Source organism: Lynx canadensis, chromosome E2 (genome assembly GCF_007474595.2).
Source record: "Lynx canadensis isolate LIC74 chromosome E2, mLynCan4.pri.v2, whole genome shotgun sequence".
NCBI lineage: Eukaryota > Metazoa > Chordata > Mammalia > Carnivora > Felidae > Lynx > Lynx canadensis.
In genome coordinates this window covers 47,594,248-47,621,435 of record NC_044317.1, presented here as the reverse complement: position 1 = coordinate 47,621,435, position 27,188 = coordinate 47,594,248, and the positions used below count along the sequence as shown (strand labels likewise).

Genomic DNA, 27,188 nt, shown 5'->3' with positions numbered 1-27,188 from the left:
AGCTTGGCTCTAGAACCAGACTGCTGGGGGGTGGGGGGGAGGTGGGGGTGGGCGGTAAGCCTGTATCTGGCACCCAGCTGGGTGACCGTAGGCATTTGTTCAACTTCTTTGTGTCTTGATTTTCTCTTTCACAAAATGGAGCTATTAAAACGTATGTCATTAGGATCGGCTAAGGCTTGTAAAGCACTCAAGACATGTCTATATGTTTTGGTGTCCAAGCTTCTAATCTGACACCAGCATCTTCTCCCCTAAAGTGCTCCTTATCTGAGGGACCATCCCTGAGCCCTGGGCCTTGTTCTGGATGGTTCCCTCTTCCCCCCCTCCCCCAACCCGTCAGTCCCACAGCTTGGCCTCCTGTCTCATACACCAGCCTCCTCCCCGACACCCCACCCTCTCTCACCTGGGCCCTGCTCCAGGCTCAGGGTCTCCAATTTCGTCCCCTCCACTCTTATTCACACAGTAGCTTTCTGATACTTCCATCTGATGCTGTCCTGCCTTGCTCACAGCCCTTCTGTGGCTCCCCAGTACCCTGTACCCAGTACCCCAGGACCCTAAATGACTCCAAACTCCTTAGCCTGTCAGTGAAGACCTTTTACCACCTGGCCCTGCTTCAGTCATACCTCTCCTACTACAGCCACCGGCAGGGGTGGGTGTTTGCTGAACACAGACACACACACACACACACACACACACACACACACACACACACAAATCCCCCCAGCCTTTCACCTCTGTTGAGGAATGTCCCTGCCCTCCGGCCTAGAGGTCCAGGATCAGACTTCCTTCTCAGTCAACCCTTCACCTGTCCAGCCCCTCCAGGGTTCCGCCACTGGGTGGGGGAGGGGGCTCTACCTGCCACCCCACCCCCCGTTCCAGCCTGGGGCTCAGGTCTCCGACAACAGAACCAGAGCCACTCAGCAACGCTGGAACCCATTCGGGGGCGCCTGGGGCCCCTCGTCCCAAGCCAGGAGGGCTTCGGGGGAGGGGTGTGGCCCCTGGCAGACTGGCAGTGAGGCCCAGGGGGTTGGGGGGTGCCAGGGAGGTAGGGGCGAACCTCGCAGCGGGAGATACAAGTGCGGTTCTCTTTCCCCCACTGGGGGGGCCTCGGAGCCGGTGGCGGGGCCGAAGGCTTCGAAGGCAAAGCCTGTGGGGTGAGGGCGACAGCAGGGCAGTGCCTGGTGGCAGGGGCACCATGGCCACCATCCAGTCCGAGACCGACTGCTATGACATCATTGAGGTGCTAGGCAAGGGCACCTTCGGGGAGGTGGCCAAGGGCTGGCGGCGAAGCACGGGGGAGATGGTGGCCATCAAGATCCTCAAGAACGATGCCTACCGCAACCGCATCATCAAGAATGAGCTTAAGCTTCTGCGCTGCATGAGAGGCCTGGACCCAGAGGAGGCCCACGTCATCCGCTTCCTCGAGTTCTTCCATGATGCCCTCAAATTCTACCTGGTCTTCGAGCTGCTGGAGCAAAACCTCTTCGAATTCCAGAAGGAGAACAACTTCGCACCCCTCCCTGCCCGCCACATCCGCACGGTCACCCTGCAGGTGCTCAGAGCCCTGGCCCGGCTCAAGGAGCTGGCGATTATCCATGCCGATCTCAAGCCCGAGAACATCATGCTGGTGGACCAGACCCGCTGCCCCTTTAGGGTCAAGGTGAGTGGGGCGGCCCTGGGGTGACGATGTCCCTCGTTCCGGTCTTCTCCTGGCTTCCCCCAGCCCTAGACGCCCTCCTGTCACCATGGGCTCCCTTGTCCCGCCTACCCCACCCCCATGCCACTGAAGTCTCCCCTGCCCTACCCTGCCCTTGATGCCTGTCCCCACCTCCTAGTCCTAAAATCCTCATCTCCCTGTCCCGATTCTGACATCCTCTGTCTCTCAGACCTGAGGCCTCTCGTCCTTGTCCAGTTCCTAGTTCACCTCCTCGAGGCCCAGTCCTGTCTCTGCAGGGCTGACATTCTGGTGGGGGAAATGGAGTCACCAAGACAACTGAGTCAAATATAGTATATGAGTGAGAAGGAGAAAAGATAAAGTAGGGAGGAGGATGTGGGGTGTTGACTGGTGGTGCTGAGTGAAACTGTCAACAAGGAGGTCAGGGAGGCCTCACTGGGAAGGTGACATTTGAGAAAAGTCCCAAAGGAGGGAGGTAGCCACGTAGACATCTGGGGAAAAGCATCTGGGTAGAAGGAAAAACTAGTGCAAAGGCCCTGAGGCAGGAGTGATCTGAGTCTATGTGTTTGAGAAGCACCCCAGAGCCCAGGGTGGCTGAAGCAGGGTGAGAAGAGGAAGGAAAGGGGATCAGGGAGGTGACGGGGCCTGGTCACACAGGGCCTTGCAGGCCACAAGCCCCTGGTTCCCTCCATCTCATTCCCGGCCCCTCTGCCTGCCTGTGTCCCCTCCCATCCCAGCCCCAATCCCTTTGCCCTAGCACCCCTGTCTGTGCCCCCCAATCCCAGCCCTGGCCCCTCGGTCCACTTCTGGGTTTGCTACTGTCTGGGGATGGGTCTGAACTAGAAGCTCCATGAAGGCAGCCACGTCAGATCTGTCGGCATCTGCCAGCACAGTCCTGTGGCGGAGACAATGCTCAATGAATGTCAGAGTCACAGGGAGATATAGAGACATGAAAAGGCAGATCATTTTGCCCTAAGAGATGGAAGGACAGAGACCCAAGGAAAGAGAGGCTCCCACGAACACAGCAGGAAACAGGACAGATCCACAACACCTGGCCAGTGTTGGCACCCCTCCCGTGTTTGTGGAATGGATGGATGGATGGATGGATCCCATGAACACTGAGTGCCCAGGGTCCCTCAAGCTCTGAGATTCAGGCCTCAGCAGTCTGTATTTAGAGTCCGGATTAAGAGTCATTTCATCATACCACCTCCTGCACCTAGAAAGTGAGGGGTAGCTGAATGAAAAGCAGGGAAACTCGGAGAGGGAAACTGAGGCAGGGGCCAAGATAGAGTCTTGGACATTCAGAGTGAAAATGGCCCATGGCCCTGAGAGAGACAGACTTTCAGCCACATTCACAGTGCTGGTTCAGCAGGTGCTCGTCGAGCCCCTGTCTTGTTCCGAGGGCCTGCGAGGGATGTGAACAGTGGCTGATGATAAAGACAGAAGAGGGTCGGGGCTTCAGGGAGGTGTCTTCCTAGCAGTGACACAGAGATGGAGACAGAGAGAGACGCTGAGAGATGAGAGGCACGATGAACAGGCAAACAATGAAAAGGCAAAAAAAAAAAAAAAAAAAAAACCAAAAAACAAAAAACAAGAGAGTTACAAACAAGAGGCAGAAAGAATGGCAGGGACATAAAGCTGATTCATTCATTCATTCATTCATTCACTCACTCTTGACGGAGCCCTAGCTGTGTGCTGGGTACTGTTCTAAGTTTCCAGGGAGGCAGCAGTGAAACAGACAAAATCCCTGCCCTGACGGGACTGACATCCTAGCTGGGTAGAGAGACAATGAACTCAACTGAAAGGTAAAATGTATGGTGTGTGAGGTGGTGTTCAGAGCTCTGGAGAAAAGCAGAGTGCTGGGAAGGGGGATAGGAACGGTGGGGGAGGCTGTTTTTCATAGGATGGGCAGGGGAGGTCTCACTGAGAAGGGGACATTTGAGACCTGAGAGGAGGGAACCGTGTGGACATCTGGGGGAAAAGCATTCCAGGCAGAGGCATCAGCCAGTGCAAAGTCTCCGAGCTGGGAATGCACCTGGCTTATTTAAGGGACAGTGAGAAGCTCATGCGAGGGAGAAAGGGGGAGGAGCGGAGGGCAGAGAGGTGATGGGGCAGATTGCTCAAGCTTTGGGGGCCACGGTGAGGCCATTGGCTTTCATCACAGGATGTGATAAAGCCACAGGGGGGTTCTGAGTAGGGGAAGGACGTGATCTGAGTCAGGTCTTCATAGGATCTCTCAGGGTACATCTGATGTAGAGATTGGGGCACCGAAGGAGGAGCAGGGAGACCAGAGAAGAGGCCCTTACACTGGCCTCAGTGGGAGACGATGGAGGACAGGACGGGGCAGTGGGGGGCGATGAGGCTGGGATACAGAGTGGGCAGATTCTGGATCTGTTCAGAAGGTGGAGCCAACAAGATTTGCTGATGGACAAGGTGTGGACCGAAGGACAAAAAGAGGGATCCTAACCCTCACAGACATAGGTTCTAGTGGAAAGAAACAGACGGAGAGACCAACATGCAAACCAGAGACATAGACTGGCAAAGACAGGGACATAAATGAGAGATAAAGACTCCCAGACACGGCGATGGCCAGATGGCAGATGCAGAAAGACACTGGCGAGAGACACCGGGGAGGCCTCGATCGGCTGTCCCTGTCCCTCGCCCTGCCCACCTGCCTCCCTCCCCCTGACACAGGTGATTGACTTCGGCTCAGCCAGCATTTTCAGCGAGGTGCGCTACGTGAAAGAGCCATACATCCAGTCGCGCTTCTACCGGGCCCCCGAGATTCTGCTGGGGCTGCCCTTCTGTGAGAAGGTGGACGTGTGGTCCCTGGGCTGTGTCATGGCCGAGCTGCACCTGGGCTGGCCCCTCTACCCGGGCAACAACGAGTACGACCAGGTGCGCTACATCTGTGAGACCCAGGGCTTGCCCAAGCCCCACCTGCTGCACGCCGCCCGCAAGGCCCACCACTTCTTCAAGCGCAACCCTCACCCCGATGCCAGCAACCCCTGGCAGCTCAAGTCCTCGGCCGACTACCTGGCTGAGACCAAGGTAGGGGCGCAGGCGGGGCGAGGGCAGCGGTGGCGGGGGGCGGGGGCTGCCGCATCGCATCGAGAAAAAAAGAAATCTAGGTTAGACCTCGGAGAGGACCGGAAGTTCGAGGGTCAGCTGCGGGAGTGGTCACAGCATGAGAGACGTGGGTGAGACCGAAGGTGGCACTGCAGGTGGATGGTGGCTCCTCGGAGTTTCGTGGCCGGGGGCAGCACGCTAGCGTGGCAGGGAGGTTCGACCACTGGGAGCCCTGGAGGACCGGGCTCGGCGGTGGAGGACCAGAGGTTTCGAACAGCCCCTCTGCTAGCAGCTGGTAGGGGCCGGACCCATGGATCTGGGGAGGACTACAGGTGTGGGGGGGGAGTGAAACTTGGCTCAGTGAGACTCTGGGTTAGATGACAGGAGGACCACAGAACACAGGTACCTTTCCTGCAGCAGTAGGAGGGCTCTGGGTCAGACCGGGGCGGGGGAGGGGGGTCTGGTATTGGGGAGTAGGTGTGGCCCTCCAGCAGCAAGAGAGCTCCGAGTCAGATCACGGGCAGAACCGGAAGCCTAGCTTCAGGCGTGTGGACTTCGTAGCAACATGAGCGCCCTGGACCAGCCTCCAGGGCACACTGGGAGCTGGGGGTGGAGGAGGGTGGGTCATGTGTGGGCCCCACTTCGGGAGCACCCAAGGCCCAAGGCCTGGATTCAACGTCAGCCTCGTGCCCCCCCCCCCCCCCCCCCCGCCGGGTCCCACCAGGTGCGGCCCCTGGAGCGCCGCAAGTACATGCTCAAATCGCTGGACCAGATCGAGACGGTGAATGGCGGTGGGGCGGCCGCCCGGCTGACGTTCCCGGACCGTGAGGCGCTGGCGGAGCGTGCTGACCTCAAGAGCATGGTGGAGCTGATCAAGCGCATGCTGACGTGGGAGTCGCACGAACGCATCAGCCCCAGCGCAGCCCTGCGCCACCCCTTCGTGTCCATGCAGCAGCTGCGCAGCGCCCACGAGACCACCCGCTACTACCAGCTCTCGCTGCGCGGCCGCCGCCTCTCCCTGCAGGCGGAGGGCAAGACGCCCGCGCCGGTGGTGGCCGCTGCGGAAGACGGGCCTCCCTACTACCGTCTGGCCGAGGAGGAGGAGGCCGTGGGCCTGGGCAGCGTGGTGGGCAGCGGGCCCTTCTTCTGCGAGGAGAAGGCACCGGGCATGCAAAGGGCCATCGACCAGCTGGATGACCTGAGTCTGCAGGAGGTGGGGCGTGGGCTGTGGGGGGAGACCCGAGCCGATGTGGTTCCCGACATGCTGGCCCCACTGAAGGCAGCCGCCGCTGGCCGCCGGGCGCCCGACTCGGGCCCTGAGCCCATCCTGGCCTTCTATGGCAGCCGCCTGGCAGGCCGCCACAAGGCCCGCAAGCCCCCCGCAGGCTCCAAATCGGACTCTAACTTCAGTAACCTCATCCGGCTGAGCCAGGCTTCGCCTGACGACGTTGCACCGTGCCAAGGCAGCGGCTGGGCAGAAGGAGAGCGCCGCGGGGCCTCTGCCGAGCCGCCTGCCATCCTGCAGCGGGATGGGGATGGACCAGACATCGAGGATATGACCATGGATGCTGACGTGAGTGAGCCAGGTGGCCGGCGGGGTGCAGGTGGCTCTGGGATCAGGGCCTCCCCGAGCTCCAAGATGGGGGTGTCCGTGAACCAGGCCTTGCCCCCCCCCCCCCCCCCCGCCACCCCCCCCCCCCCGCCCCGCCCCGCACATCTGCATTGCCTGCGGCTGGCTCAGGGCTCAATACATACTAGTCCACTCTCAGGATGTGATAAGGTTCAGCAAACACGAACCCATGCTCAGGATACGATTAGGATTTGATACAGCCTGTGTTCAGGATGTAACATTCAGCACACCCTAGCCCACCCTTACAATGCGATGAGGCTCAGCACACGCTAATAACTTCAGGTTAAGAGGCTCAGCACACACTAACTCATACTCAGGACGTAAAGTTCAGCACACATTAACCTACTCTCATGATGTGACAAGGCTCAGCACATACTAATGCACTTTCAGGCTGTGTGAAAACTAAGAACGTAGTACTAATCCATCTACAGGAAGTGATAAAGGCCCAACACTCGGAACAAGGCCTTAGTAGGTGCTCACCCCCCCTCGGAAAGAAGTTCCTTCAGAATCCCTTAAGGTCTCCACATACGCTATTTCAGGCCCCAAAGTTACAACGTGGGTCCAATAAAATCGCCCTCAGGAAGTGAGAAGGGTTTCATTCAGGACTGGAGAGAGTCTGTGAGGGGCAGGCTGGTGGTTCCCAGGGTTGGGGGGCTTCTTGGCTGATAGTCCTTTCTTCTCCCCCACAGAGGCCGGGCCCTGAGCTCTTCGACCCCAGCAGCTGCCCTGGGGAATGGCTGAGTGAGCCAGACTGGACCCTGGAGGGTGTCAGGGGGCCCCTGGCTCAGGCGCTCCCACCCCGCCACGTTCACCCGCATGGTGCACCCCAGACCACCAGCTTCCTGCAGCACGTCGGTGGGCACCACTGATGGTGACCCCACCCCTGCCCATCACCGGGGGCTGCACTAGCTGGGCTGGGATCCCCTCCTTAGAGCCACTTCCTGAACCCACAGATTATTCTTACAGAAAGATAGTTATCCAGAAATTCCCCATTACCCTCGCCCATGGTGCATGCATGCCAGCACACACACGTCGAACACAGGAGGGCCTTGGGGTCTGGCCCGTGGCCCCCTGGGCCAAAGGGACACAGGAAGGGGGCTGTACCCCGCTGGCCCCGCGCATGCCCTTGGCCCCGCTGCCTCTGCCTATTTCAATAAAGAACTGTTCAGCAGCCCTGCGTGAAGCCTGGCCTGGTGCCAGGGTGGGGTTCAGGCCGGTGGCCAGGGCCCTGCTCTCTGATCTGCGCCCAGTCGGCTACCAGCTCAGGCTGGAGGCTGGGCTGCTGTCGCACTGGGAAGGGACAGGCTGCGCTCGCTCGCTGACCCACCCCCTAAATATGCTACGTGCTTGGCACGGGAGAATCCACCCTCAGATCATTCCCGGTGTTCAGCAGCTGCCAACCCAAGCTCGCCAAATGCCCAGGTCTCATCTGTTGACCTGCCCTTGCCACGTGCACAGGCTTGGCATGCACTCACCCATGCTCGGGTCACGCTAAGTGTCAATTCACTTGGCAGGCAGAAATTCACGCTCGGTGCACACTCCAGTGTTCAGACATGCGAGCCCACCCTGGGGGACACGGTGACGGGTCAGCGTGTGCCCGTCTGGCCGGGAGTCTGGGAACGCCACGCCGAGTGTGCAGCAGCGTGGGGCTGGCCACGTGGGAGTCAGCTCGTGCCAGTCCACATGGTTACACGCTACATGCTCAGCACGTACTGGTTCATGTGCATTGCACACCGAGAGCCCAGCACGTGCCAAATACATGCTAAAGACACAGCACGTGCTGTGGGTTCAGGATTTGCCAAGCCACACCGCTGACATGCTGAGGGCTCAGCAAGCACTACGTCTCCAGGAGAGGCCCATGCCAGCCGTCCCCGACCCCGACCCCGACACCTCACTTCACATCACTGAGCCAGGCACAGGCTGTACAGACAAGTTATTTACTTCTTCTTATAACCTTGAGCCCTCTTTGCCCTGGAAAGGGGGGTGGGCCAGGGGGCCGGGCCCAGCATGCACCCCCATTTCTTCGGGGGCTGATCCCTCCCCCAGCTGGGCCGGGTCCTGGGGCCACAGCGTCAGGCTGGCAGGGGCGGAGGTAGAGGTGGGAGAGCAGGGGAGAGCCAGTGGAGCCACAACGGGACACACAGAAGCGGGGGCACGGGGACAGGGGCCGGGACCCGGGATATCTGGGTCCGTGGGGGCCTCGCAGGCCTCGGCCTGTCTGCGGGACCGCGGCCTCACAGCAGGCGACAGGCATTGCCCACGCTGTCAGCTGAGGTGTCAAGGTCATGGCTGTAAGGGGAGTCCCAGTCCCTTAGGAAAACGGCCTCCAGCTGGCTCCTCAGGCCACCACGCCCATTCTGTGTCACCAGCAGCGAGGTGCCCGCCGTCTCCGTGAAGTAGCTGCCAGACCAGTTGGAGGTTCCTGCCGGGTGGGGTCAGAGAGTCAGAGCCCACGGCTGTGACCGGACTCCCTTTCCATCCCCCTGGCGGAGCTCAGGACACTCACCGATGTAGGTGGCGCGTTCGGTCACCATGTACTTATTGTGGTTGACGCGGGCGTATGGGATCCGGGTCTGGGCCTCATCCGCAGGGACCACAAAGAGTTTCTGAGGGCGAGGGGAGAACGGGAAGGAGCGCGAGATGCAGGGTGGGGTTGGGGACAAGCCAGGGTCTGGGGTGGGGAGTGGAAGCAGGTTTGCAGGACTAGGGACTCAGCTGTTTCCCACAGAACTGTGAGAGCCAGAACGGGGCCCAGCGGAGTGGGTGTCTGCTACCAGGGAGGAACCAGCTGCCTTGTTTGCCATTCCTTCTAGAACAGCTCCTATTCGTCCTTTGGTCTCACCACAGATGTCCCCTTTTCCAAAAAGTCCTCCTTGACACCCCCCCACTGGGGCAGATGCCTCCCGGGAGGACCCCCCTATCCTGGCCATGATGCCTCCGTCCATGTCTCCTCCGTCTGGGCCCTGCCCCCCTCCCTGTGCCCTGTCCTCCTGGCTGGACCCACGGTCTCCCCGTCATGGCACAGCCCTGTCCATCTGGGTCGTCCCTGTCAGGTGACAGGTGAGCTCCTTGAGGGCTGTCTTCAGGTCCGAGGGGTAGGTCCGGGGGGGCACTTACCACCTGGATGTCGGAGTGGGTGTGGTTGTCACGCAGCGCGGCCAGGGAGTGCAGGAAGGCCCGCATGGATGGCTCAGAGTGTCCCCAGCAGCTGACCAGCAGGCGCACCTTGACGCCTCGCTCATAGGCAGCCCGCCGGAGCCCGTCGTCAATGGCGGGCCAGAACCTGGGGGATTCAGAGGACAGCTTTACCTACGGCCTCACCCTGAGGCCTGCTCCAGCTTCCGAGCGCCCTCAAATCCCAAGACCGCCCTGTCTCTGGCTCCCAGTTCTGTTCCTGCCTCCTTAAATCCCACGTGCCCCATCCCGTTTCTGGCTCCCACTCCTGCCCCCCAAGCTCCTCATCCTGTTTCCAGCCCATACTCCCTGCTCCCTAACTTGAGAAATCCTACACCGCGCAACCCCTGCCCCAGGCCTCAGGTCCGCCGCCCTGTCCCCAGCCCCCCAGTACTGTCATCCTTTCCTCTGTCCCCCCCGCCCCACCCCGTCTTGAGTATCCAAACCCCCCATTCCTGTCTCCTCTGCCTCTCCCTGTGGTTTCCCTTTGCCTGGGTCCCCTGCCTGCTTTGTGGCCTCATCACTCTGTCTCCCGCTGCCTCTTCCATTCATGGTGGTTGCCTGCCTCAAGCCCCGTCCATGCAGCAGTGGCACCTGCGTGGGTGGGAGAACTCCATGGTGGGCAGGTAGTTCATGACCGCAACGTAGATGAAACTCCGGGCGTTGTCCACCACATTGAGCAGGGCCTTCAGATCTGGGGTGCGGCCACTGGGACACAGTGGTGGGGGCGCACTCTGCAGGGAGGGGGCAGTCAAGACACGTGCCTTGCCAGGGGTGCCATCATAGTGGACCCCAGGCACAGACAAATTGTCCCAAGCCAGGTCCTGTGGATTGCACTGAATTCTCAGCCTCCGGGAAAGGTTGGGATAATTACCACGTCCATTTTATAGGTGAGGAAACTGAGGCTCAGAGAGGGTAAGTGATTTGCCTAAGGTCACACAGCTGACAAATGGAGCCAGGATTTGAACCTAGGCTGTCTGGTTCCAGAATTCATGCGAGGGGCCCCTGGGTGGCTCAGTCGGTTAAGCATTGGACTCTTGATTTCGGCTCAGGGCATGATCTCACGGCTCATGAGTTCAAGCCCCACATGAGACTCTGCACTGATAGCACAGCCTGCTTGGGATTCTCTCTCTCTCCCTCTCTCTTTGCCCCTCCCCTGCTTGTGCAAGCTCTCTCTCAAAAGAAATAAATAAACATTAAGAAAAAAGAGAATTTACGCTCTAACACAGAGGTTCCTGACATAAGGGTCCTGGTCCAGCACAGACAACATCACCTGGAACTTGTTAGAATTGCAAATTCTTGGCTTGGGGGGGGGGGGGATGGGGGGGCGGCGCCTGGTGGCTCAGTCAGCTGAGTGTCTGACTTTGCCTCAGGTCATGATCACACGGGTTCGTGGGTTTGATCCCTGTGTCCGGCTCTGTGCTGAGAGCCTGGAGCCTGCTTCACATTCGGCGTCTCCCTCTCTCTCTGCCCCTCGCCTGCTCATGCTCTGTCTCTCTCTCTCAAAAACAAATAAACATTAAAAAAATGAAAAGAAAAGAAAAAAGAATTGCAGATTCTTGGGCTTCACTGCACACGGCATACTGAGCCAGGGTGCTGGGACGGGGCCCAGGAGTCTGGGTTTTAACAGCCACCCTCCCCGCCCGCCCCCTGCCCCAGCGCCATGCTTCTGATGCGTGCTCAGGTTTAAGGACCTCTAATCACTTTTGTCCCTGACTTGCTCATTGCTGACCTTGCCTATGTACCGTACCACACCATGCCCTTTACCTATTTCCCTCCATCCTCGTGACAGATGAGCAAACTCAAGCTCTGAAGGGGAAGTGGTAACAGGGGAACGCCTAACCTTCCTGGCGAGGCCACCAGAGCAAAGGACCCCTGTAAATCATGGGTCCCTGCATCCGTGCCTTTGTGTGGCCCTCCACCAGGACTCTGGGCTTGGCCAGGTCACTTGCTCAGGGGGACCAAAAGGCACCCAGACTGGCCGCCCCAACTGGTGAAAGTCTCAGCAGCTGAAAACAGCAGCGCCTCGTCTACAGGGCTCAGCGTCTGCCACAGGCGACCGCGGATGCTGTCCAAGAGAACCTTCCACAGCGATGGAAACGTTCTATGTGTATCTGCACCGTTCGGTGTGGTAGCCGTCTGCCGCATGTGCCTACCGAGCACTTGAAATGTGGCTAAGGCAACCAAGGAACTGAATTCTTGGCCATGTTTAATTTTAGCCGATTTAAACGCAAAGAGCCGCTCGCTATCTGGGACAGCACAGAGGCACCGGGGGCTTGCATGAACACAGCTGTACCTCCCTAGAGGTGGCAGGAGAGAAAACCGAGGCCTAGGGAGGTTGGGACACGGCCCCGGCCCCAGACCAGGCAGAGTGAGCCAGAGTGAGTGGCCAGGACGCCCCCTCCCCATCACTGGGCAGGGTTAGGCAGAGACTGTGACAAGGCCCCTCTTCCCAAAGACTCACTGCCAGGTAGGCCAGAGCAGGGGTTCCGTTGAGACAGATCTCCATCGGTGTCTCTTGATTGTAGCGCGTGTCATAGGGCCGGGGCCAGGTTGACGGGATGGAGCTGCCCGCCTGGCCCAGGTACCAGTAGGCCTCAAAGATCTTGGTCAGGTCCCGAGCCAGGCAGCTGCAGTTGTACATGACCACGCCTAGCTCCTTGACCTGTGGGAGGGCAGTGCTGAGCCTGGGGGTGGTAGCCTGGCACCCACGGATGGCATGAACACCCACAGCCCCCTCTTCCACCCCCCTCAGCCTTCCTTCCTGCCCCTTGCCTCTCAACCTCCCCATCTTTCTGCCCCTCCGTCCCCAGCCCCACCGCCACCACCAGGACTAAAGTCCCAAGACGGGCGTGGATTTGACTCAAGCCTAAGAACTCGCCAAGTTCTGGCAAAAATCCTTTGGTTATTCTGAAGTGCCAGGTTTCCCAAACTTTTGCCCATGCTTTTGTTTCTACCCTCCACAGAACCAGCTCCTACTCATTCTTAGGGCTCGGCTGACAGCCTCCTCCCCCAGGAACCCTCTCTTGACTGCCCAGACTGTGTCGGGCATTCCTCTGGGCTTTCACGGTCCCTTGGACTTCCCTCATTTCTCTCTCTAGTGACGCTGGACTGGGAAGACAGCCACCAGGGATGTCTCAGCCACGGCTGTATCTTCAGCATCTCCCCCAGAGCTGGTGCTGTTAGGGGCTTGGGAGTTATTTGCTGAGGAAATAAAGGATCATTGCCTAAGCCGTACCTTCTTTCCCGTCTCGCGCTAACTCTTACAGATCTTTCAGCTATCATATTAGCTGTCACCTCCTTTGGAAGACTTTCGCTGATACTCCAGACTGGGTCCCCCATCCTGGCCCTGACCCTCTGGGCTGCCGCACTGCCTGGTGACCACCCTGCCTCTGCACTGGACTGACAGTTCCCAGAGGTCCATCGCTTACCACCACGTCCCCAGTATCTCCCGGGACAGGCCTGGGCTTAGAGCAGGCACTCAGGGAATGAATAATGAAGGGCAAATCGGTGGACAGGGCCTTGAATGCAGAAGGGCTGGCAGCTGTCATCGGGGATCAGAGGAAACCCCAGGCTTCCGTGGGCGGGGGGGAAGGCAGTGAGGGCTGGGCTGGATTTGGGGATGCTTAGGGAGGCCTGGTAGGAGGTAGGAAGGAAGCCATTGCAGAGACTGGACACAGAAGATGCTGGGATGGAAGAGGGGTGTGGTTGGAGGCCGGGCGCCCTGTGGGGGCGGGGAGGGGCCGGGAAGGGTGGGTGGGCAGGGTGCAGGCAGACCTGGGTCAGGGAGCGCCAGTCCATGTTGGCGCTGCCGATGTAGAAGTGGGTCTGGTCCACCACCCAGAACTTGGTGTGCAGGACGCCATGGGTCAGCTTCTGCATATCCACCATGCGGACCTGGGCACCTGGGACAGACAGGCTGTCGGGAGCCGGCTCGGATGGCCCCCGGCCCGGCACCCCCCACGGCTGCCCCTTGGCTCACCACTTTGCAGCAGGGTCTGCAGGTCGGCCTGCGGCTGGGGCCCGTTGGGCTTGCTCACGGCGATGCGGACCTTCACGCCTTGAGGTGCCAGGGCCTGTAGCTGCCGGAGGACCTCCTCACCCTGTAGGGAGGGGAGAGCCTCTGAGAGGCTGGGCCTGCCAGCTCTCCCACCCCATGCGGCACCCCCCAAAAAAGGCCGTCTTGATTTTGCATTTCAATTTGTGATCAGGACTGAACAGGCTTTCCATTAGCCGGGACATGGAGAGATGGCTTTACAGGCTAAGCTATGAAAACCTTTCATCTGGTTAATTACTGGTGCTCTGGGCCACACCAGGGCCTCCCTGCCAGTCCTGTCCTTCCAGGGACTTCCCCAAGATCTTGCCTTGGAAGCGTCAAAGCTTGGCACCACAGGGGCCTCCATGCACCCTCTCACATGTTGGGGGCAAGGCACGGGCTGGGGATCCAGGAAGGTATAGGGTGAGGCCCGATGGTGCCAATAACTGTAAGAACGACAGCCAAGGATTCCCTGGTTCCTACTGTGAGCAAGGCCCCACCCTAAGCCCCTTCACATCTGAACTCACAGACTCCTCACTGCTCTCACTGATGAGGCAGGTCTGAGTAAAATCCCGGAGGTGCGGAGGAGAAAGCTGGCATCGGAGAACTCAGTGGTGAAGTGGGATCTGAACCCAGGTCACCTGCCTCCTATGTCTGTGCTTTGTGCTTTGAACCACTCCAGGGGGAGCCGGCGGGGAGGGAGCACTCCAATCATTTTTAACTTCTGTGATTATGTTTTCAGGCAGTGCTTGAGGAGCCCCGCAATTTTAATAAATGTTAAGCCCGCTTCTGACAAAAAGAGGCAGCAGGGGGAGGAAAACAAGAAGGGACCAAGTCAGTGTGTCTTTCAAGGAAGGGGTTACCCGCCTAGGCTGGTCCTTTTCACATCTTGAGGTTTTATGTTTTTTAAGTGTGTCTGTAGACCTTGACAAGGATATAAAGCAAACGCTGATGGGGGGGGGGGGGATGGTTGTCAGAGACCGTGCTGGAATCTGCATGGATTTATTCTTGTAAGCGGCAAGTGCTAGCTATTGGCCCCATTCTATAGATGTGGAAGCTGAGGCCTGAGAGCGGCGGTGACCTGCCCAAGGTCACGGGGCTGGGAGGCGGCAGGCTGGCTTGAGGCTGGGCTGTTACCTACTCTTCCATTTCATTGTGTGACAGGGTCTGGGCGAGCAACTGCTGTCAGCCTAATCCCTGGTAACCAGACCCACACCCTGACCTTCAGAGGCCTCCAGATGACCGTGACAAACGCCCCCAGTCCAGAGCGCCATGTGAAGACAGTTGCTTTCAATCACCTGTGTCCAACCCACTGTGTGAGACGTGCCCATCTGTCTCCTGGGCTGCAGGGGAACCCCCTTCACTCCCCCCCACCTCCCCCCAATGGCTCCCACCGCCCCTGCTGCCAGCCAGGGCCCATGTTGCCAGGTACCTGCTGGGCAGAGGGCTCCTGAGTGTGGGTGTCATTGTTGGTGAGAGTCCAGTAGAAAGAGGCGATGTCCAGACTGCTGTGGGCACCGGCGAGCAGGCCCAGCCAGGCCTGGCTGGTGGACGGGTTGCTCGTGGAGGCATTGGGGAAGTCCAGGCCCTCTGGAATGCTCTCCACCAGCACTGCTCTGGGGGGTGGGGGGTGGTATCAGCCACAGGGGGCCAGAGACAACTGGCTGGAACATGAGTGCTCCCCTGTCCGTCCACGGAGGATATTTGTATGTGCCTGTACTCACGATTCTGTGCGTCTGTGCATTTGTTCGTCTAGACGAGTGGAAGGCAGGCTGCGCATGCGGCTATTTGTGCGTGTGTGTGTCTGTCCACACATGTGTCGGAAGATGCCGTGTGTGTGTCTGTGTGTGTGCTGGTTTGCTCACAGACACGGACAGAAAATGATGCTGTGGCTGTCATGGGAACAGTGTTGGGGGGAGGGGTTGGGGATGGAGGGAAGGCCCTGTGACGGTGCATTTGGGAGTCTGCGATCAGATCACCTCCCCCTGTCCCAGGCACCGGCTGTGGCTCAGGGCAGTCCCTGCTCAATGTGTAAGCCTCCGGGTCCTGGCAGGGCTCTTTCCCCCCACTGCCCGAGACCCCTCCCCCGCCTCAACTTACTCGCAGGGGTCGTAGCAGGGGGCTGGGCGCTGGTTGGGCCCGAAGAGATGCAAGTCGCCGTATTCCCATAGAAACAGCTGAGTCATCAGGGCTCCGAAGCCCACGACCGCCAGGATGAGGACCAGCAGGACCCAACGAGCTTTCTGTGGGGAAGAGGAGGCCATCAGCCAGCCCAAGGCGACCAGCCCAGCCCACACCTGAGACAGGGTGAGGGTGGTGGCGGGCTCCTACCTTCTCCGCAGCCTTCCAAGCCTCAATCTCATTCATGGGCAGCTCATTGGCGGGCTCTTCAGCAGGCACCTTTAGCTGGGGAATGGGTATGGTAGGGGGGTGACAGGGCAGCTTGGCAGGGTCTCTGCCCTCCACTGCACCCAGCCCCACCCCACGGGGCCCCAGATCCACCTACCTCCTGGTACATCAGTTTAGGCTTCATCTTGCCAGGCAGCCAGGGGATATGTGGAGCCCAGGCGGGGCAAGTGGGTGTGTCAGGGTCTCCAAACTGTGGGGAACAAAAGCTGGCACTGTGGTGGGGTTTCCGGGCTTTGGGGGAACATCACGGAAAGCAGAGTAGTGTCGAGCTCACGGGATCCATTGGGTCTCCTTGTCTGTAAGCACGGGATCACTGGCATGGGGCCCGCCACCCCAAAAGGAGGAAGCTGACCGCTGGTCAGCAGGGTTTTCGAAATCCCTCAAAGTCTAACGCCTTGCTTTCTTCCCATCATCCATGGTGCCTACGCTGTCCCCCTTAGCGCCCACCCTGCCCCCTCCCCCTTAGCGCCCATCCTGCTCCTCATTATTACGCTCCCTATTAGCATCTTCCCTTCTCTGAGCTCTAATATAGACATTCCCAAGAAGACCACTCCGGATGGGGTCAGTGAAGCCCCAAATCTTTGCCTGGCTTCTCGCAGCCCGAAGACCACCCAGGGAGCATTTTCCAGGTGGCTCCTCTGCCATCACCATTAGGTACCCACCAGACAGCTCAAGCCGGGAGCCCGGAACCATCGGGGCCTCACCGCCAGCCCCCAGCCCATCCCCCGAGCCATCCTCCGCCACCTTACCCCGGAGGGGACTCGGTCTCACTCCGCAGGCGGCAGCTGCTAACCTCCGCGGGGCCCCAGCTTCTGCCCCAACAGGCTAAGCAGGGGCGGGAGGAAGGAGGGGGCGGGGCCAGACGGGGCTCCGCCCACTGCAGCGGGGAGTCTGCGCAGTGCGCAGGCCGCCCCGGCTCACCGCAGGGAGAAGGGGGGCTCCGGTCCCCCAGATACGGTCCCGCCAACCTGGCCGGGGTGCGGGGAGTACATGGCTGGGGGATGGGCTTTGCCACCCATATCCCCCAGAGCCCCGGGGTGGGGTAGGGAGGGTACAGGTAAAGAGGAAAAGAAACCCCGCATCTTGTCTACAAACCTTGTGAATTTTTGTACCATGGGCATGTATTACCTAGTCAAAAATAAATAAAATTGTTAAAAAAAAACCGTATAAAATGTCAATTATACTCAAAAAATTTTAAAAGCCTTATAAAATAAAGTGGAGCGATCAAGGTTGAATAATATGATTTTCAGAGGTAGCGAATAAAATCAGAAGACACAACTCAAGCTATGGGGTTGGGAAGGGGGGGGGATGAGCGGGGTGGTGGAAGGAGACTGTGGGTTTTCTGTTGGAGTCTGGATAACTATTTAATTTCTTTAAAAAAAAGCCAACTGATATTTTGATAGGGATTTTAAAAATTTTGTTTCGGAAATCCAGGCTCCGGCTGGAAGATTAAGCAAGATTTCCCATTTCCCATCTCCTTTTTCCCAAGCAGGATTTAAGACCACCGCTGACGAAAAGAATTGAAGAACCCCTCCCCCCCCCACCTTTCCCAATACAACAGGGGCAGGACGCCCTCCCCTCCGTCCGCGCAAGAAGTCAACAGATGGATGCAGAAAAGGATGATCACTGAGAGATGCGACAACATCAGAAGGGGTTGCCTCGAGTGGCATTTGGGGTGGGTGAGGATTGCTTTTTATTGTACGCCTATTTTCTTTTTAAAAATTGTGCAATATAAGCGAGTTACAGAAAAGTAGAGGAAAAAAATCTCTGTGCAGATTAAGAAATAATTATAAAGCCAACACAGGTGTTGCGTCCCACGGCACGCATTACTGAGATTTTAAAAAAGAAGGAAAGAAGAAAATTGCAAAAGGGAGCTAGGTTCCCCCGCCCTTCCGCGTTACCGGAAGATCCAGCCTACACGTGAAAGGATAATTTGGAAACCCCTTCACCCACAACGTCAGATCCCAGATTGGCAAGGGCTGAGCACAGCTAGATCCCCTCCTCTCATTGCAGGGAGACAAATGGGGATGGGCCAAACGGATCCAGCAAGAAATGGTAACAGACCAAGGTTATTTGGAACTTCAGAGGTCACCAGAAGCAACAGAAAACAATCTTAGAGGTGGCTGACCGCAGGGTTGCCAAGTGGGCGAGGGGAGGCTTGGGGCAGGAAACATTTGCCTTTTATTTATTTGCAAAAGCCTTGGTGACAAAGGTTTTATTGAAGAACACGGGGTTGAGGGGCGCCTGGCTGGCTCAGCCAGTAGAGCCTGTAACTCTTAGTCTCGGGATTGTGGGTTTGAGCCCCACTTTGGATGTAGATAACTCTAAAACAACAACAACAACAAAATATGGGGTTGGAACCGCAAGCGATGTAAAATTAGGGAAAATAAAGTGAACAAAAACAAAACTGGGGGAGAGGTTGGGCACGGAGGTGCGAGGCACGGGATTGGGCACAATGAGGCCGAGAATTGGAATGGCCATTAATACACCAAAAATAGGTAGAAACTAGCATGCACTTCATTCAGATTATTAGTGACATTTTGGCTTTCAACTTGTATGGTGATTACAGGTCTGAAACAAAGGGTTTACTTTTAATTTCTGCTATATTTTTATCAAAATACACCTAAGGAGCAACTGGGTGGCTCTGTTGGTTAAGTGGCCAATTCTCGATTGTGGCTCAGGTCATGATCTCATGGTTCAGGAGATTGAGTGCTGCATTCATGAGGTGGAGCCTGCTTGGGATTCTGTCTCCCTCTCTGTCTCAAAATAAATAAACTTAAAAAATGCACTTAAGGTGTTTAAAAAAAAAAAAAAAAGCAACCAAAAAACTAGTAGGGTGCCCAGGTGGCTTGGTCGGTTGATTTAGAGTCTGATTCTTGATATTGGTTTGTCATGATCTCAGGGTTGTGAGATAGAGTCCCGAGTTGGGCTCTGCTCCCTCTGCCTCTGCTCCTCCCCCGCTCACATTTGTGCTTACTCGCTCTCAATAAATAAATAAATAAATAAATAAATAAATAAATAAATAAAATGGAGAGGTAGGTTAGACTGTAAGGCAGTTAATACTGTGGATTCCAGAGCCAGATGCCTGACTTGAATATGATCCTCAGTGCTCTTGTGACTGTTTGACCTTGAGAAGTGACAATGAATCTGTGCCTTAGTTTTCCCATCTGTAAGATGGGCATGGTGAGAATAGTACCTACTTTTCATAAGGCTGTTCGTTAATTTTACACATACTTACTGAGTATCTATGTACCAGCTATTGTTTGAGGCACTGGAAATACCACTGTGAACAAAACAGACACCAGGGAAGACAGATACAAAAATAAGTAAATTATGTTAGAAGGTAATACATGCCACAGAGAATCAGGGAAGTGGGACGGGGTTGGGGGGGAGGAGTTGGGATTGTCAGGAAAAGCCTGAGAAGGGGATACCTGGAAAAAACTTCAAGGAGGGGAGGGAAGGAGCTACATGGACTTCTTAGAGAGTGTGTCAAGCAGAGGGAATAGCCAGTGCAAAGGCCCAGAGGCAGGAGTGTGCTTGATGTGTACTGGGAAGAACAAGAAGGCCAGTGTGTCTGTAGTGGGGTGGGCTGTGAGGAGGAGAGAACAGTCAGAGGGGTGACAGGGCCAGATTGTGCAGGGCTGCCTGGATTGTGGTGAGAAGGTCGGGGCCATGGGTAGGCTCTGACCAGATTGTGCAGGGCTGCCTGGATTGTGGTGAGAAGGTCGGGGCCATGGGTAGGCTCTGAGCAGAGAACAGACATGATCTGCCTAGGGTGTTGTAGTTGGTTGACTGCTGGCCTCAAAAAAAATATGTCCAATATGGCCATAATCTCCAGGACTTGTGAATGTGACCTTAGTTGGAAAAAGGGTCTTTGCAGAGGTCACTAAGGATGTTGAGATGACATCATCCTGGATTATATGGGTGGGCCCTAAATCCAATGACAAGTGTCTTTAAGAGACAGGAAGAGAAGAGACAGAGGAGACCACGTGACCGGGGATGCCGAGATTGCTGAGGTATGCCCACAAACCCAGGTATGCCTGGAGTCACGAGAATCTCCCCTAGAGCCTCAAGGGGGGTGTTGGCCCCGTCAACACCTTGAGTTTGGATGTCTGGCCTCCAGAATGGTGAGAATACATTTTGGTTGTCTTAAGCCACTCAATTTGTGGTAACGTGTGATAGCAGCCACAGGAAACTCATTCAGGTGTTTGCAGGCTCCCTCTGGCTGTGTGGGGAACAGACGTGTGTGTGTGTGTGTGTGTGTGTGTGTGTGTGTGTGTGTGTATGTGTGTGGTACAGCCAGGGGTTTGGGCCCAAACAACTGCCACGGATAGTGCCCCAATAGCTGATCTGGGGAAGGTCAACTTGGGAAAAGGCCAGAAAGAAATGAAATGAACGAACGAACGAATGAATACATACACTGCGTGTTGTGTGTTCTGAACATACACAATTTGAGAAGGGACTCCTTTGAACTAAAGGGATTAATATCTCTCAAGTGTATAGAATGGACACGTGAGAGGTTCTCAATAAATGTGATTGTGTCAAGGCTCCTGACAAAAAAAAAAAAAGAAAAAGAAAAAAGGCACCATTTTCCCCCTGCCACCCCCAAGACAAGATGCTTTTTATTGTAGGGCTTTAGTGACCATTTAATTTTTTAAATGCATAGGACTTGTGTGGAAATTAAATTATGAGGCTCAAGCTCTTAGCTTGAGTGCCCTTTCCTCCATATCACAGTCTCAAAAAAAAAAAAAAAAAGCTTTAGCTGGATTAAGTATCCAGCATCCCTATCCCGATCCCTGGGAGGAAGGGGACGCAGGGCAGGGTGAGATCAAAGGTGGGAGCAGACAGCTAGACTGACAGAGCTAGGTTGGCAGGTGCTGGGCATTTTCCTCAGCTTGGCTCAGTTCCTGTGTTGCTAGTAACCCAGAACCCCTACGGGGTCCCTGGGCAATGCCCAGGTTGATCCTTATGCGCTGCTTCCTTGGTCATGGGATGTACCTCTGTCTGCAAGGGTGCCCCTCCAAGCCCAGAGGATATCCCTGGTCCCTTGGCTTGTGCCCTGCCTGCCTTGGAGTGTGACACTACAGCCCACAGAAAAGGAGGAAGCAAAACCCACTGGGTTTCAGAGACACGTGCTGGGTCACAGCTCCCTGAACACCCCTCCCTTGGGTGGGGGCAGGAGATTTGATCCCTCCTCCATACCAGTGTTTTATGTTGCAGAGTCTAGGGTTCAAATCCCACTTGTCACTCTTACTGAGTGACCTCAGGCATGGGGCTTTACCTCTCTGAGCCTTGCTGGCTCATCTATAGAATGGGGATCGTCTCATGGGGCACAACTCATGGGTGGCTCAGTCGGTTGAACGTCTGACTTCGGCTCAGGTCACGATCTCATGGTTTGTGAGTCTGAGCTCTGCATCGGGCTCTGTGCTGTCAATGCAGAGTCTGCTTTGGATCCTCTGTCCCCTCTCTCTGCCCCTCCCCAGCTTGCACGCATGTGTGCATGCACTCTCTCTCAAAATAAATAAGTAAACTTAAAAAAAAAAAAACCAAAAAAGGGTGGGGGATCATCTCATACTCATCTAGGGGGTGGAGGCTTGGTGAACTCTGAATGGTTTAAGGGGTGGGTCTCAGAGTCCTACCGCCCTGGGTTCAGAGCTTAGCCATGTATTCCTGGGAACCAAGGCTCCCTTCTCGGAGCTTTACTTTCCTCCTCAGACCAATGGGGAAACAAATATACCAACCTCACATTTGTCAATGAACCCATCCATGGGAGACAGGCAGCATAGCAAATCCCCCAAACAAGCTTCTTGGTGACATCTGTGTATCCCCTAGTACTCTGTACACACTTTTAGCACAGATAGACTTATGTGTCCCTTAAAAAGCTAAGTCTGTGCCCAGCACATCACAACCACTCAATAAATGTTTGTTGGCAACAGAAGAAATGGGGTAGAATGGAAACCTTTGAAAAAAGACGTTCACAGGGGTCTCTCTAGACCCAGTGACATTTTTTTATACACAATGATAACCAGCTTGTGCTCTAAGCCCAGAGCAGATGGGTGGGTGCAGATTACAGCCTTTCAGCCTGAGAGTAAAATTCAAGGTCAGTTTAAGTTTGATTCAAGCCACCTGAGAGGGCAAAGGAGGGTGCAGGGCCAGTTGGCTGCTGAAGCACCAGACTACACCACAGGAAACATTTACAAACCTATGGGCCTTCCATATGGTTCAAAACAGAAACGTTCTTGTGTTTGAAGGAGCTGATTTTCACTTGATTGTGCAGACCCCTTCGGACTGAACAATCGCCTGAGGTCAAGTCTACAGAAAACGGAACAGAGCACTGGTTTTGTAAACTTTGTTTTGTTTTGTTTTGAGCAGTAGAACCTTTATTTCAAAGGACCTTTAGAAGGTGCCCTTCCTAGGGAGAGAAGATGCTTGGTCTGAAAAACAAATGGGTAAAAAACAACAAAGTACATCATGATTGGTGAATATTTCTGAGTTGGAACTCAAAAATCTAAGCTGTCTCATCCCTGCTCAAGACCGTTCTGTGGCTCCCCACTGCCCTCAGGGCCAAGGGCAAACTTCTTACCATGTCCTCTAGGGCCCAAAGCTGTCTCCAGCTCTCACTTCATCCCTGAATTTCAGCTTTGGAAGCTCCCTCGTCTCCTAGATGTTTCTCTCCAGGGGTCCCCAAGCCCCTCACGCCCACCATGTCCTCAACTGTCCTTAGCATCTCTCCCAAACCTGCTGCTCTTCTGGGTCCCCATTTCAAGGACAGCTATCCTATTCATCCTACGGGTCTCAGCCTATGTGTCACTTCTTTCAGAAAGCACCCCTCCCCCCCACCGCCCTGACTCCCCTGGAGTCCTGGGCATCGTCCTGGACCCTCCACAGCTTGTCCACTTGGCATCCTGAAGGTCTCTCCCACACACACCCTTTTTCTCCCCTCCACAGCCTCGACCTGCCCTCTGGGATTGAGGGATCCCACTCCCACTGGGATCCCCACTCCCGCCACCTCCCTTGGTTCCCAATCTCTATCCAACCCTTTTAGTCCCCCTCCATCTGAATGGAAAATTGTTCCTTTCCCGCTCAAAAACCTATGCCCCCCACCACCCCCTGGTATCCTTAGGACAAAGTCTCAGCTCCTCACTGTGCTTCCCAGAGCCCTGAATGATCTCCCCTTAATAACCTCTTTGGTTTACTGTCTCATTTATGTCCCATTCATATTTAATATCTTTCAGTTCCCTGAACTGAAACCACACTTTTACCACCAAACACTCCCACAGCTGCTCCTCCTGCCCAGCACACCTTTCTCTCCTCTTCCTGTTGCTCATTCCTATCAGCTCATGTGCCACCTCCCCTAGGAAGTCCTCCCTGACTCCCGGGCTGGTCCAGAACCACCCCCCACTTTGGGTTCCAATAGTCCCTGGGCTTCTCCATCCCACATGACCTTTCTGTTTCCCCAGCCCCAGCCCTGACCGCTCTGTGCTGTCACGGCCTGGTGATGGGTTTGTTTCTCCCACTGGACTATGAAACCCATGAGGGCAGCGCTGGGCTGTCTCAGTCGCTGCAGTGTGCCCATTACCACCCAACACAGGGACAGTAGGTATCAGTTCATTCATCTAGTCATTCAACTAGTATTCAGTGACTACTCACTGATAAGGCCTGTGTAGAAACTGGAAAGATAGCACAAAACAGAAAAAAACAAAATCCTAGTAAAGATGACATTCTTTTTGGGGAGTGAGACAATAGATAGACGCATGAAGCATATAGTATGTGCCTTGGAGAAAAACAAGTAGGGGAGGGACATAATAGCCTCACAATTGAAAATGGTGGATGGGGGTGCCTGGCTTATTTGGTAGAGCATTCGACCCTTGATCTCAGGGTCATGAGTTCAAGCCCCGCGTTGGGCGGAGCGCTTACTTAAAAGAAAAAAACCACTAAGTGTTAGGGGTGCCTGGGTGATTCAGTCGGTTAAGCGTCCAACTCTTGATTTCGGCTCACTGTTCGTGAGATCGAGCCCCACATTGGGCTGTGCGCTGGTGGCTTGGAGCCTGCTTGGGATTCTCTCTCTGCCCCTCCCCTGCTCATTCTCTCTCTCAAAATAAATATTAAAAAAAAAAAAAGAGAGAGAGAGAGAGAGAAAGTGGTTGATGTCTCAGTTCAAAAATAACACCACCGCACATCTGGGGGCAAGGCACTGTTCTCCCCATTTCGGATGAGGCAGTAGGGTTCAGGGAAAACTCTGCTCGGGTTGTACAATCTCAAGTCTGTCGGTATGGAGTTCGAACCCGGGGCTCAGTTCTGTTCCAGGATACCACGATGTCGGAAACCGATTCATGAATGTAACATACAGGCAGAATGTCTTTTCCTTGCCACCCGGAGGGAGGGCAGGAAGTGGGGTGAGAGGGCAGGGCCCCTTGTTACTGAACCGAGCGCTGCTGGAAGCACTTTACGTATTCAGTTTCTCACCGAATTAGCCCTTTCCTCAGCCCCATGTGACGGATGAGGAAACTAAAGACCCAGAGAGGTTAAGTCATTGGCGCAAAAGGACACAGCCAAGAAACAGTGGAGCCAGGATTTGACCCTGGGCTGCCTCGGGACCCCAGGTGTAGACAGCCGCCTCTCCTGTTGTTCATCATCTGTAGATCCGTGGCTGTCCGCCACCCCTCCCCACCAACCCCAGCAGCACGTGAACCAAGAGGTGGCACTGGCTTCGCAGACACTCTAGCAACATCTCCTCTCCCTCCCAGACTTTGAGGGGGACGTCGGAAGCTTTCTCCAAATATAAAGGATATGTGAGTGCAGCTTTAAGCAGACAGCTCTGGTGCTCCTTCTGGCCAGGCCGCTCTGGCCAATCCATCCTTGGTCGAAGTTCTGGAGCTGCTGCTGCCGTTTCATGTCACATCGTGTCACATCAGATTGAGTCTCTCTTCTCCAAATCCTCCCATGGCTCCCGTCTCACTCAGAGTAAAGCCAAAGTCTTGTCCACGGCCCATGACATCCAGATGATCTGCCGCCTCACTCCTCTGGCTTCATCCCCACCCCTCTCCTCCCTCACTGGCCTCTTCGCTATTCCTTAAGTATTCTACGTGTGTCCCCACCTCAGGCCCTTTGCATGTGCTGTTCTCTCTGCCTACAACGCTCTTCCCCGTAGAGCCTCGTCACTCTCTCCCCTCCTTCACGTCTTTGTTCAAATATACCATCTACGAAGACCTTTCCTGACCACCTTATTTGAAACTATAACCCTTACCATGCATTCCCATCCCTCTTCTTTTCTCTTCCCCCTTCTTCTAACACATCATAGAATCCACTTACCTGTCTGCTTGTCTTTGACCCTTGCTAGAATAGAAACTTCACGGGTGCAGGGATCTCTTGTCTGTTTTGTTCACTGATGTGTCCCACCATGCCTAGCACAGTATTGGGCATGTAGAACATGCTTGATAAATATTTGTTGAATGAATACCTTGTGTTTTTATCGCCATATTGCAGATGCAGCAACTGAGGCACAGGGATGTTAAGCCACCTGCTCAAAGCCATGAAACTTTTTAAGTACTAAGTGCTAGAACCAAGATTGGAACCAGCGTTCCAGCCCCCAGGCACACATTGCTAACCACTGTCTCACACTGCCTCCCCAAGGCAAGTCGAGTGAATAAGATACTTACCTCTCTACCTAGGCATTCAGCGTCGCTGAGGTTGGACTGAGGTGTGCCGGGACCTGCCTCATCTCTCTGTACCCCCGATTCTAAAAGTCAAGGGAACCTGGGTCTAAGCCAGCTAGTCTCCCCCCACCCCACACCACTCCTGGATTCCCACTACAGCGTCGGCTCAATGCTCTCGTTTTGGGGGTGGCAGATCACTCAATCCAACAAGGGAGAAATAGGGATTAAGTATTTACCCAAGCAAGGTTTGTGATGGCCGATGGGCCACCCCCTCAGGTGTGGTGACGTGGCAGAGATGAGAACATGGAGACTGTGACGTGGGGTGGCGTGGGTTGTTGCCATGGCAGAGGGTATCATGACACAGGGAGTGTACCGACACCATGGGAATGATGAGGGCACCCGAGGGGAGGGGGGGAGGTGACAATGAAGAGGTGATGAAGGGGACCGCATGACGGTGAGGGTGACATGGTTAATAACATTATTAGTCCAAATCTCCACATCAGGATGAGCATATCACAAGAATAAACTTGCAGAATCCTCATAATCGTCCTTGATGTAGGTGTCCTTGTGTGCGTTTTACAGATGAGGAAGCTGAGATTGCAAAGGTGTGATCAGGTGGTCAAGGTTACCCAGGGTTTAGCGGTGGAGCTGGGATTCTGGCACACGCCAGGATGGGACTCTAGCCCATACGGTGGTGAGTATGTGAGAGGTGACACGGAGAAATGACGGCAACACGGAGGCAAGAGAAACAACTGGAAGGCAGAGTGGCTCCTTATCGGGAAAACTAGAAGCATGAGGCATGGACGGTGACTGTTAGGAAGCAAAGGTGACATGGGAGGGATGGAGTGAACATGACACAAGGGAAGGGTGACTGCGATTTAAGGAGATGGTGACAGGAGGCGTGTGAAGGTGACATGGGGGTATGATGACGACTTCAGTGAGGACTTCATAAAAGAAAAATAGCAACAAAAGAAGAGAGCAGGTGACGGAAAGCAATGGTGACTTAAAGGGGGAAGACTGCAACGTAGGGTGGCAATAGGGACTTAGAACGAAAGCGAATTAAGGCGGCTGACAGCGACATAAGGAGGGTGACGCCGACAGAAGCGGGGTGGTGACGATTTAACCGGGGCGCGACACAAGGGGAGGAATGGCTACATAAAGGGGCACTGGATGACAAAAGGAAAGAAATGAATTACGGCGGGAAGGGCAACATGAAAAGGCTAACAGAGGCGCCGCGCCCCCAGATCGCACAGTACCTGCACTCCGCGTCTCCCACTCCGGGACCCAGCCCCGCACGCACCTTGCCGGCTGGAGCCCCGCCCGGCCACCCCCGCCTCGCACAGGCGCACTCCGGCAAGACTGCGGGCTAGCGGGGGCTAGGCATGTGCCTTTCTCATTGGCTGCGCTCCTCGCTAGAGCGGGGCGGAGCGAAGCGCCTGGGAGACCGTGGGAGGTCACGTGACGGTTGCGGCCACACTCTCGCTGGTGGCGGCCCGGTGGGCTAGAGCGGCCGCGGTCGGTCGGTCCGGCTTCCGGCGATGG

The 27,188-nt window shown here is 55.8% G+C and overlaps 2 protein-coding genes across 7 annotated transcripts; one reads left to right on the top strand and one right to left on the bottom strand.

The window, feature by feature from the left end:
* The first annotated feature begins 1,192 nt into the window (after nucleotides 1-1,192).
* HIPK4 (homeodomain interacting protein kinase 4) lies at nucleotides 1,193-8,220 on the top strand. Its single transcript, XM_030297256.1, has 4 exons — nucleotides 1,193-1,657; nucleotides 4,367-4,723; nucleotides 5,466-6,314; nucleotides 7,061-8,220. The coding sequence occupies exons 1-4, from the start codon at nucleotides 1,193-1,195 to the stop codon at nucleotides 7,238-7,240; spliced, it is 1,851 nt and encodes a 616-aa protein (XP_030153116.1). The 3' UTR covers nucleotides 7,241-8,220.
* Nucleotides 8,221-8,294: 74 nt separating this feature from the next.
* On the bottom strand, nucleotides 8,295-26,988 carry PLD3 (phospholipase D family member 3). Of its 6 annotated transcripts, XM_032591492.1 has the most exons (15): nucleotides 26,903-26,988; nucleotides 22,193-22,302; nucleotides 19,229-19,273; nucleotides 17,086-17,118; nucleotides 16,088-16,180; nucleotides 15,913-15,987; nucleotides 15,682-15,824; nucleotides 15,014-15,197; nucleotides 13,528-13,648; nucleotides 13,323-13,450; nucleotides 12,010-12,210; nucleotides 10,140-10,279; nucleotides 9,489-9,654; nucleotides 8,878-8,977; nucleotides 8,295-8,793 (listed from the first exon to the last, which is right to left on the bottom strand). In XM_032591492.1, exons 5-15 carry the CDS (start codon nucleotides 16,112-16,114, stop codon nucleotides 8,606-8,608), a joined length of 1,473 nt encoding a protein of 490 aa, XP_032447383.1. In that variant the 5' UTR covers nucleotides 16,115-16,180; nucleotides 17,086-17,118; nucleotides 19,229-19,273; nucleotides 22,193-22,302; nucleotides 26,903-26,988; the 3' UTR covers nucleotides 8,295-8,605. The 6 variants fall into 6 exon arrangements, with proteins under 6 accessions (XP_032447383.1, XP_030153127.1, XP_032447384.1 ...); XM_030297267.1 differs by lacking the exons at nucleotides 17,086-17,118; nucleotides 19,229-19,273; nucleotides 22,193-22,302 and adding an exon at nucleotides 25,650-25,729; XM_032591493.1 differs by lacking the exons at nucleotides 19,229-19,273; nucleotides 22,193-22,302 and having other exon boundaries at nucleotides 16,088-16,286.
* Between the last annotated feature and the right edge of the window lie 200 nt (nucleotides 26,989-27,188).